The following is an 11,843-nucleotide window of genomic DNA, read 5'->3' as shown; positions in this document are numbered from 1 at the left end:
CTTTCTTTCTTTCTTTCTTTCTTTCTTTCTTTCTTTCTTTCTTTCTTTCTTTCTTTCTTTCTTTCTTTCTTTCCCCAGTCCTGGGGCTTGAACTCAGGGCTCAGGCACTGTCCCTGAGCTTCTTTTGCTCAAGGTTAACATTCTAGCACCACTTCCAGCTTTTTTCTGTTTATGTGGTACTAAGGAATCAAAGCCAGGGCTTCGTGAATGCTAGGCAAGCATTCTTCCACTAAGCCACTTTTCCAACCCAATCTAATTCTACAATGGACTCCTTTCTATTCAGTTCTATTCTAGCTCTGAAATTCTGTTAATTTCTTCCATTCCATTGAGTTAGCCTTTTACTCAACATGCTTTTTCTACTTTATTTGGTTGGATTCCATGTTATTTTGTTCTATGCTATACAGTTTGATTCTATTTCATTCATTCCACTTTATTTTATTTTAAAATGTCTACTCATCATCCTTTTTTTGTGTGTGCTGGTTCTAGGGCTTGAAATTCAGGACTGGGTACTGTCCTTTAGCACCTCCCCCCATACTCAAGGCTGGCACTCTACCACTTGTGCCACAGGTCTACTTCCAGATTTTTGGTGGCTAATTTGAGATAAGAGTCTCATAGATTTTCCTTCCCTGCTGACAAGAGGTCATGAGGGTCCTCTGAGCCACGTCTGTTCCTATAGACTGAACCAGGCCCTCTGTCATGGTTGGTATATTATGTTTGTCTTCAGAGCATGGCCAAGCCAGCTATTTCCTTAAATGGCTGGGCCAACAGCCATTTATTTCCTTAGGAGCCAAGAAATAAAGACAAACAGTCTAAGTGGGGTGGGTGGGGACCAAGACTGTGGAATTCCCCCTGCTTCACACACAAAGCTTTGCTACCAAGCAGTGCATTCAGCCAGCATTTGCAGTGGGATGGGGGGCTCTGGTCTTCAGCCCAGATTGTTGATACAACTTCCCTCCCTGCCCTGGTCAGATTACGGATTCAAGGCCCCTTAGTAGGGTTTGGCCTCAGTTGCATAGGTGTCTACATTGCAAGGTAAAGAGGACCAGAGAGGGTCAGGGACACATCCAGGAGTTCCTGAGGCTCTCCTAACTCCCATTTCAGGGTTATTCCCTTTCTATGTTCTCTGGTTGGCCCCCCATCCCTATTCTTGTCCTCTCTGACAGCTTATCTTAAGGGCATCATCCCACATCTTCCAACCACCATGTTCCCAGTCCCTCTACCCATAAATTATGTGCCCACTGTGGTAGCTCAGCCTTCTCCAGACCAGGGGAACATGCTTCTCTTAGCACTAACTAACCTCCACCTCAGAGCCCTCTCTCCCTTCTGCTTAGCCTAATGTCTCCCCCATCAGACACACGAGGGCCTCAGCTCAGGAACTGTCTTCCCCATCAGCCAGGGGCCTTCTCCAGCATAATGGTCAGGTATATTCCATGACCCTAGGCTTTCCCTCTATCCATGGACTATGTATCCTCCATTACACTGTTTGTCTCCTACCCTGATCTCAGGGACTATATTCCTCTAAGATTGTAGTGTTTATGCAGTAGAAGGACCATGCTTCCTTTGTCCCTTTGTCTCCTTCATGGTTCTAGGTGGTCAAAGGCAGGCCCTGGGTTCAGACCTGCCCTTCTGGAACTCAGCAGAAGCCCCAAAGCCACAGGGCCTGAGACCAGCCTTGCCTCAGTTTCTTACAGTGTCCCATAGAAGCTGAATCCGCTAGACACAAGCTGTCCCAGAACAGCTCTAGGATTCAATTTCAGCAGCTGGCACCAACTTTTCTCTGGGCAGAAGCCAACATAGTGATTAATAAGCTCTTCTGTGGTGCAGTGTATGAGGCCTCCAGCAGAAGGGGGTGAGCTGAGGTTTGAGAGCCCAGACCTCTACTACAGGCCCAGCCTTGTAGAGTCCAGAAACTGGAGATGCTGGCGAAACAAGGGTGGATTACTAACACCCCAGTAGGCCTCACCTGTCAGTCTTCTGCTTTGCTGTCCAGAGTTTCCCAAGAGACCCTGGCATACAGTAGGTGCTCAATCAATGTTCATGAGATCGAAGCATTAGGGAAAACTCACTGGTTAATGTGGACTCTGATTACTAATTGATAGATTTTGCAGTGTTGAGATTAGAGTTGCATGAACCTCACATAATTGAAACTAAAAAATTGTACTGGAGAAATTGAGGCCTGGAAGAAGAGCAAAACTCAGAATAAAAGCTCAGGCCTCTGAATTCAGCCCAGAACTCCCTTCACCCATGCCATAGCCTGAGGATTGAACAAATATTTGCTGAGGGCCTCCTGCTTGCAGACTTAGAAGTAGATGGAAAAGGGGCATAGGCTCTGATCTCCATCAGCGCCCCACTGCAGGGAAGGGCTGGACAAGTACTTAGCCCAGATCTGGAGTGATAAAGAAGAAATGGGGTGCCGAGCCCAGAGCACAGAAGAACACTGTCTTGCTTGCTGGGAGAGCCAGACATGTGGGAGTAAAGGATCAAGTCTTGTGTTTGATAGATAGCAATTAGAAAAGAAGTTCTTGGCCTGCACAAAGACTCAGGGTGCTTGGTGCATATGGTGGGGGGCTGTAGGTGTAGAAGATGAATTGAGAAGGCAAGAAGGGGCTGGAACCTGTACAGCCTTCAACATCTCTCTAGCCCATCTACCCCAACCTAATCTTTGCTCACTCACCTTTGATGAACTGGATCACAGTCAGGTCTGGGGCCAGCTGAGCTAGGCCATCTTGCTTCTTTGTGGGCTCCTCAGGGCTCTGTTCAGAAGGGCAGTCCTCACCCTGAGAGGGACAAAACTAAGGCCAATCAGTTGGATGCCAGAGTCGGTACTCAGCATGCTCATAGGGTGGGCAAGGAGGCTCTGGGAGGGGAGAGGCCATCAGGGTTTCATTGATTCTTGAACCTATCAGTACTTGACAAGGGGTGAATGGAATTCCTGTGTCATCACCATCATTCAACCCATTAGTCACTGACTTACCACTATAGCTACTTCTATCACCTTAACAATCTCCCCATTCATGTCACCAATATTCTCATGATCAATTATTAATGGCAATAACATTGTCTCTGTTGAAGTCACCTTTGTCATTGTTTGTTATCATTGTCACACGCACTTTAAGAATCATCACCAACATTATGATCATCAGAATCACCACTGTCATCATCGCTACGTCTACCATCATCCCTACCAGTGTCTTCGCCATTACCGGTGTCACCAACCTCACCTCGATTCTGGCCAGTACCACCAATATCTCCATTCTGATATCATTATCAACATCACTACCTTGACTATCAACAAGGCCACCCATCCTGGCACCACTACCACCATCCATGTCACTGTCACCGTTAACGTCTTTACCAATTTCACCACCAATGCTACTCACACAATGACAACCCTATCATGCCTTTCTCCACTTGAGACTTTCATCAGATGAGAGTCACCAGAACTGGGAGCCTCCAGTAGGCTGTGCATAGAGGTGGGGGTGGGGTAGGGGTGTGTTCTGTGGTGTCTGCTGACACAGGAAGTAAGGTGGGGTGGGGTGTGAGACAATATCCAGCTCCTCTAGGAAGTCAGGCCACAACCACAGGATGGGCTCGACCCTGCAACTGCCACGTGCAGATGCTCATGGATATCATGCAGCATATCCCTCAACCCAGGGAAGTGTGGCCTCCATGAAACTCTTAAACCAGAAGCCTGGGGAAGAGAAGGTTTTTGTGTGGGCAGTCACATCTTCTGAGTGTCAAGAAGAGGAAAGGAGCTGGGTTCTGGTGGCCCACGCCTGTAATCCTAGCTACTCAGGAGACAGGTCTGAGGATTGCAGTTCAAAGCCAGCCTGGACAGGAAAGTCTATGAGACTCTTATCTCCAATTAACACAAGAAAACTGGAAGTGGCGCTATGGTTCAAGTGGTAGAGCACTCACTTTGAGCTGAAGAGCTCAGGGACGGTGCTCAGGCCCAGAGTTCAAGCCCATGACCAACATCAAAAAAGAAGGAGGAGGAGGAGGAGGGGGAGGAGGAAGAAGAAATGGAGGATAGTGCTTCCTAGACATGCAACCACACTCAGTAAGCTGGGTCCTAACACAACTCACCTGGACCTCTCAGCAAGCCTTCTGAAGAAGACACCATTATAATTGCCTTTATCCATATGACAAAATGGAGACACAGAGAGATGAAGCAACTAGCTTCATCACACACTGGTAAGTGGTCCAAATAGCCAGCCTCCAGAGCCTGAGCACTTAGCTGACAAAGCGAGTGCCCCAGTTCTTCTGCCAGCACTCCTCTAGCAAAGTTTTATGAGGCAAGTGCTATGACTGCGCAGTTTTTAGATGAAGAAAGTAAGAAGTTGCTACTGTAGATCCAGGGCCATGGAAATACATGACTAAGTGAGGTCTGATTTTTCTATGCAGCTTGAGGTCAGAATTTGAAGCAAGACTTCTGCATGGCAAACTGAAGCACATACAGCATGCAGCATTGCTCAGAAGAGGCTTCCCTAGGAGGAAGCAAAGCCCCATAACTAGAAGTGTGGTCCATGGGAGGACAAGCTGGGCTTCTCCCCTCTCCTGCCTGGTCTTTATGAGGTCCCCACAGCTCTCTGGGCTGGGTCTGACACAGCTTTCTTCTCTCCTCTCATTGATGATAATGATGATGATGATATAGTACTGAGGTTGAACTTAAGATCTTGGGTTTGCTTGAGCCACATACCTATCCCTTCTTGCTTTAGGTTATTTTTCAGATAGGTTCTCTTTCCTGGACAAGTCTCAGACTATGATCCTCCTACCTATGGTTCCCATTACAATTGCCAACCACCATGCTTGGCTTGTTGGTGGAGATGAGGGTCTCCTTAACTTTTTTCTTGTCCCATGCTGGTTTGGAATCATAATCCTCCTGATTTCTGCCTCCCAGGAAGCTCTAAGAGTTATAGGCTCATCCCTATAACCCTGGGTTACAGGGATGAGCCTATAATTCTTATGCATCTTATTTTGCTAGAGAGCCTCCCATGAGGCAAATGCTGGATTTCCCCAGATTTCAGAACCTCCAGAGGCACAGTTACTGTCCAGCGTCCTCCTTGTGCTGGCTGCTAACAGGCTGTCTTGTCCTGTCCCAGCAGGAGAATTCGTTTGGATGAATATTAATTCATGTGTGTTGTCTCCCCTGGGCTTTCCCTCCTCCTCTCTTTGTTCATCTCAGCAGGGGGAGAGTTTGTAGCAGGAGGTGTAAAGGGCTCATCGGGTTTCTTCCCTAGCTTTGTTTCCATAGTCTGCTGAGAGGATTCTGAGTGTGAGGACTATGGAGGCCTTGAGGATTGGAGTAAGAGGATGTCATCAGAAAAAAAAAAAACCAACAACTAAGGGCAGCTGGCATAGGAGGCTCATGCCTGTAATCCTAGCTACTCAGGAGGCTGAGATCTGAGGACCAAGGTTTGAAGCCAGCAGAAAAGTCTATGAGTCTTATCTCCAATTACCACCCAAAATCCAGAAGTAGAGCTGTGGCTCAAGTGGTAGAGTATTAGCCTTAAGCAAAAAAGGTAGGGGACAGTGCAGAGGTCTTAGTTCATGCCCCAGTATATACACACACGCACGCACACGCACACACACACACACACACACACACACACACACACACACACACTGTTAAAGCTACAATGGAGCATCCTGTGTGTTCTGCAATCAGCAGGCACACACATATCCTGTAAGACAGGGCCCAAGGAAGTAGACCCTGAGAGGTGGGCCAATGGTCTACATAGAGAGCTGAGTTTTCCAGGTTCCCAGCCTCACCAAGACTCCTCCGTAGAGTGTGACCAGGGTGCACTGATGCCAATGCTTTCCAAATGTAGATGGGGCCTGTGTAAAACCTCAGGACCTTTGCTTCTTGGTTGGAGATCCCTGAGCAAGGCTGAGGTTGAGTTTCCAGGTGATGTGGCAGGATGGGCATTCAGAGTAGAAATTAATTGTTTACAAAAGAAATATTTTATACACACTTAGATGCCAACATTTGTTCTCTGTGTGACCATCTTCCTTACTGATCCTGAGCTCTGAAAGAGCAGGAACAAGTTTATATTGTCTGTTGAAACCCTGGTGCTCAGCACAGGGTGAAGCAAAATAGTGTCCAATCCTTCTCCAGTCAAAGGAGAGTAAGGGATGGCTTCAGCTTGCAGCAGCTGCGGCCAGTGCTAAGCTCTGGGAAGAAAAATGAGACCATTGAGAGGAGACACTAGCATGCTGCGAGGTACAGACAGAGGCCATGAGTTCGAACAGAGTGCTCAGGGAGCTAGCAGAAAGGAGACTGCAGGGAGTATGGGCTTCCAACTGTGCATGCTTGAGTCTGAGCCACTAGCCCCCAAGTAACTGATTATAAGCATGCCCCACCACACACAGCAATTTATTTCACTTTTGAACATGGTACTAGAGGACTTAGAATTGCATATACAACTTATATTTCTTTTGGCCATTCTGCCAGGGAGTTAATGAACCTTCTTGCTCTCAGTCATGGCCACATTATGGAAGGGTTGGGGCGGGAGGGACAGCATAGTGGAGTCTAGACAGCTGAGGGAGAGGTGGCAGGAGCAGGGCAATGCACCACAGAATCCTGTGGGCTCCGGGTTCCCATGTAAATAGAAAAAGCAGCCAGAGGCACCGGTAGCTCATTCTTGTAATCCTAGCTACTCAGGAAGCTTAGATCTGAAATCTAAGTTCAGAGCTAGCCTGGGCAAGAAAGTCCACAAGAGTCTTATTTCCAATTGACCACCAAAAAGCCAGAAATGGAACTGTGGCTCAAATGGTGGAGTGCCCATCTTTGAGCAAAAAAAAGCTCAGGTGAAGTACCCAGACCCTGAGTTTAAGCCCCAGTACTAGAACAACAACAACAAAGTAGAAACAACCTCCGTGCCACTTGCCACCATGTACATCCCTCTCAGGTCTACATTTCTTTCATCCCCACGTGTCCTTTCATTCTAAGGAGTTTGCCTGGTGTGACATTGTTACTGTGCCTATCTTATAGGAGTGAACACTAAGGCCCAAAGGGGAAATGCCGGGAAGGAGGGAATAGGAAAGCATGTGATCAAACCCAGCTTCTCTGCTACCCTGTCCTATACTGAGAGAAATGGCATGGGGTTGGGCGAAAAGGTAAGATGGACTGATCTGTAGGAGGCTGGAGGGGTCAGGGAAGGCCTGTAGAGAGAAGAGGCTGGAATTGGGTAGATGGAAAGCAGGGAGAAATGATTTGAAGCAGGGGCACTGTGTGAGTTAAGGTATAGTGGTGGGAAAGAGACAGCAAGTGGCAAGTGCCCCATGGGACAGCAAATGACTAAGTGATGGACTTAAGCCAGGCCTGGGAGGTTTGGGGCCAGATAAGGGACTGGATTCCTGTGGGTATCAGAAACCCTACATGTCGGGGCTGGGAAGGCGGCTCAGTGGTAGAGCGCTTGCCTTGCATGCTTGAGGCCCTGGGTTCGATTCCTCAGCACCACATAAGCAAAAAGAAAAAAGAGCTTGCATGCCTGAGGCCCTGGGTTCGATTCCTCAGCACCACATAAGCAAAAAGAAAAAAGCCGGAAGTGGCGCTGTGGCTCAAGTGGTAGAGTGCTAGCCTTGAGCTGAAGAGCTGAGGGACAGCGCCCAGGCCCAGAGTTCAGGCCCCACGATCGGACCCAAAAAAAAAAAAAAGAAACCTAAATGTCTCTGGCTCCTATCCCCATCTTCTCAGTAGTTTCCAACCTTGTCTCTCATCAGTTTGCTGGACTGCTGACTAATAGTGAGTTCCAGAAACAGGAAGCACCGTGCTTCTGCTTAGGGCAGAGTTGGAGGGACCCATCTGGCCTGTGGTTTGCCCAGGTCAGCAGGCCCGTGTTGAGGGGCTGATAGAACTTCCCTCTCAAGGTTCTGTGCTGACGGCTGCAAGCCTGTGGCACTCTGCAGCACACACATGCTGTGTGCTGCTAGGCCAAGGAAGGCCCTACTGGCCTTGTATATAGCCCTCTATGGGAGAAAGACAGGCTTTTCACTGGAAGCCTAGAGATCTGGGCTGCTGTGGAGGATGAACCAGGCTTCCTTTCAGTGACGTTCCTGCAGCTGCCATGTCTCTTTCCTCTTGGCCATCAGAAAGCTCAGCACCCAATAAGTGGTTCACCTGTGCCAACTCAATAGGTTTTTAATGCTTCATGCATCAAGATCAATGTTTTCCTCTCTCATTCTAGTAACCTTTTATATTTTTTCCTCCTGCTTTGTCTCCTTTGAATGATTTATTAGTTAACACAGGCCTGTGGAAGGGTTTTTTCTGGCATCAAATCTCAGACCTGCAGTTTTCACTGTCCACGTAACCTGGTTATTTAATCCCTCTGCAATTCAGGTCCTGCAGGGATAAATGGGGCATAGTGAGTGTACCTGCCATATAGGCAGGCTATGAGGACTAAATAAGATTATTCAGAGTGCAGAGAAAGTCATATATGTTAGCCTAATCTCTGGTTTTACTAGTACTGTAGCTGGGTTCAATGTGAGCAACCCCAGACTCTTTATGACATGTAGTGGAGGTAAGATAAGATAGAACAACAAGTAAGAAGCACACCATATCACTCTTGTTAGAAAAGCCATTATAGGAAAAAAAAAAGGAAGATAACAAGTGCAGGCAAAGATGTGGAGCACAAGGAACTCTTGTACACCATTAGTGGGGATGTAAATTAGTCCAGCTGTTATGAAAGTCAGTATGGAGGCTACTCAAAAGACTAGTAATAGCACTAACACATGTTCCAGCTATGCCACTCCTGGCAATCTACACAAAGGAAATGAGATCAGTATGTAAAGACACACCTCTTTCTAATAGGGGAGGACCCAGATAGAAAGCACTCTGTGTGAGCCAGGGAGCTCCCCCAGTAGACCACTACCATCTTGGTACCCCAGCCTCATACTTCCAGTTTCCAGAACTGTGAGCAATAAATGTCTGTTGTTCAAGCTGAAAGGTAGAGAGAGAGAGAGAGACAGAGAGAGACAGAGACAGAGATCCCGCACTACTACATCCACTGTTGGAAGATTCAGTATAACCAAGATATGGAATCAATCTGAGCATCCATCAACAGATAAGTGGATAAAAAATATGGCATATATATGAAGCATTTCTCTTAAAAAAATAAAGGAGGAATTCTGATTATCTGCAACAATGTGGATGGACCTGGAGATGATTGTGCTAAGTGAAATAAGCCAGACACAGAAGAACACAGCCTGTGTGATCTCATTTGAACTCAGAAGCAGATCATGAAATGGTGGCTTCCACAGAAACTGGGGTGGGGCAAGGATTAGGCAGATGTTTGGTGACACAAAACTTCTGGTAAATGGGAGGGGTAAGTTCCAGTGACCTATTGCATACCATGGCAATGCCATCTACTCATGTGGTATGTGTTTAGTGAAGATCACTAAGAGAGTAGATTTATAAGTATTTTTTTTTGTCACCAACAATCCAAGGATAAGCATGTGACGTAACGCTTATGTTAAATAGCTTGAGTGGCTTTCCACACTTATGTATACATCAAAGCATTGGGGAATACCACAAATATAGGATGTTTTTCTTTTTAATTAAAATTAATTGTGTGATTCACACCTATTGTCCTAGCTATGCAGGAGGCTGAAATCTAAGGATGGTGGTTTGAAGCCATCCCAGGAGTCCTTGAGACTCTTATCTCCAAGAAACTACTAAAAAGCTCAAGTGGTACAGTGCTAGCCTTAAGCAAAAGGAGCTTGGGGACAGTGCCCAGGCCTTGAGTTAAGCCCTAGGATCAGCATTCCCCTCCCACAAAAAAAGAGGATTTAAGGAGAATATTAGGAAAAATATGTGTGTGTATTTTAATTTCCATTTTTAAGACCTGGTTTGGAGAGTAGCTCCTTTTGATTTAGTGTGAATGTCCTGTATTGAACCACTTCTTTCCATACTTTTCTTCATATCTTTCTATCTCTGTTTCTATCTCTGTCTCTGTCTATCTGTCTGTCTGTCTGTCTCTCTCTCTGTATATACCTATATATATGTATATATATATATATATATATATAGGTTTATATATATATATCTGTAACTGTCTGTCTGTCTGTCTATCCATCCAGTACTGGAATTCAAACTCAAGGTCTCAAGCTTGCTAAGCAAATGCTTTACTGCTTGAGCCATACTCCCAGTCTTTGCCTCATTTCATTCTGACAAAAAACCTCCAGGTAGTGTAGAATGATGGCACACACCTATAAACCAGTTCTTGAGAGACTGACACAAAGCCTGGGCTATATAGCAAGACCTTGTCTTAAACAAACTAACAACAATCCCAAGATGTAGATGTTTTATTTATACCCATTTTACAGATTTCAGAGTAGGCAAGTAACAGAGCAGGGCTAGGATGATGCTGACACCACTATGTTCCCTGTCTGCCACCAAGGGTGCCCCATACACCAGGAACACTCTCTGGCCCTCTCTCTTGGGCCAGATCAGCTCTCTCATCTCCCTTAGCCTCAGTCAGATGGACGTATTAGACTAGGTCAACAAGTTTTAGCAACAGAATCATTTCCCCAGTTGAAATCTTACTCTAAGGGTTAGGCGGCTGGGGATGTGGCCTAGTGGTAGAGCACACAAAGATAGAAGAACATAAAAAAGTAGTACCTAGCGCTGTCTGAACTGTAAGAGTATGTGTGTGTGTGTGGCGGGGGTGGGGGGGATGTCTGAGCCTCACATGGAGACATCTCTCCTCATTCTTGGAGATATATAACTCCAAGTACCCTTGGGGTTATAAAGGGTACTTGTTGAAAACCACTCCAGTAGATCAGCCCCAAGGGGCCTTCAGCCTGATACATGATGAAGGTCTATGACCAGGCCAGCTCAGCCCTTTGGGACCAGGACCCGGCCTCCTATGAACAAGTACAGTGGCCAGCAAGCCCTGGTACTGCCTTGCTCCTCTGCAGGTCTCAATCTTTCCACCCATAAAGGTGGGCTGGAATTGAACTGGACCATTCTCAAGCCCTTGGATCTTAGAGACAGGTGGGGTGAGGAGGGAGTCACAGTCCTGAACTAACAGGGATGGGGAAAGACACAAGGTAGCTTCTAGGCTGCCAGAAAAGGGGGCAAGAGGCAAGGAGGACAGAGGACAAGGAAGCCCCTGAAGAATTGGGCAGACACAACAGACTAGCCCTAAGCATTGGGGTTAAAGACATGCCCACTCTCATCCCTGCCCCTGGACATTCTCCATCACAGTGAATGCTGGGGAGAAAATTGACTTCGGAGACTCTTAACTGAAGCGTAGCCATTTAAGAAAGTGGATTTGGGGAGTCACAGATGATTTTGGGCATTGAACTCCAGAATTATAAAACAGAAGTACTTGAGTATCTCCAAGTATAGAAGCGTAGAATTTTAAAATGATGTAAAATTAGAATTCCAGACTTCCAGGGTTATTCTGGAAAGACCAGCCACATAGATTCCTCTAGGAAGGTCAGAGAGCCCAGTGGTCTCAGAGATTGGGCAGGGTAGAGGGTCCTTAACGTAAGAGGCCTGTCTGTAGGGAAACCACTGGCCAGGTTCCTACCAGGGTAGGCTTTAAATAACAGAACCATTTCCCCCATTGAAATCTCGTTCTAAAGGCTGTGTGAGGACTGAGGACAGAGTGCTTCAGAGAATTGTGAGCTGAAGGTGTTACTTGAGAGCTCTCCAGGCGCAGGAACCAGTTGGCTCACTTCTGTCATCCTAGCTACTCAAGAGGCTGAGATCTGAGGATCTTGGTTCAAAGCTAGCCAGGGCAGGAAATTCTGTGAGACTCTAATCTCCAATTAACCACCAAAATCCGGAAGTGGACATGTATCTCAAGTGGTAGAGTGCTAGCTTTGAGCAAAAA

General features: G+C 46.7%; 1 protein-coding gene across 1 annotated transcript in view; it reads right to left on the bottom strand.

Annotated features, from left to right (window-relative positions):
* Slco2b1 (solute carrier organic anion transporter family, member 2B1) overlaps window positions 1–11,843 on the bottom strand; it is a 50,046-nt gene that overhangs the window by 8,407 nt on the left and 29,796 nt on the right. Inside the window, exon 8 of the mRNA XM_013013965.1 lies at window positions 2,675–2,777. Within this exon, the coding sequence (XP_012869419.1) occupies window positions 2,675–2,777 (103 nt within the window). The remainder of the gene's footprint in view (window positions 1–2,674; window positions 2,778–11,843) is intronic.

Source organism: Dipodomys ordii, unplaced genomic scaffold (genome assembly GCF_000151885.1).
Source record: "Dipodomys ordii isolate 6190 unplaced genomic scaffold, Dord_2.0 Scaffold22, whole genome shotgun sequence".
In the NCBI taxonomy this organism is placed as follows: domain Eukaryota; kingdom Metazoa; phylum Chordata; class Mammalia; order Rodentia; family Heteromyidae; genus Dipodomys; species Dipodomys ordii.
This window is presented reverse-complemented; position numbering and strand designations above follow the sequence as displayed.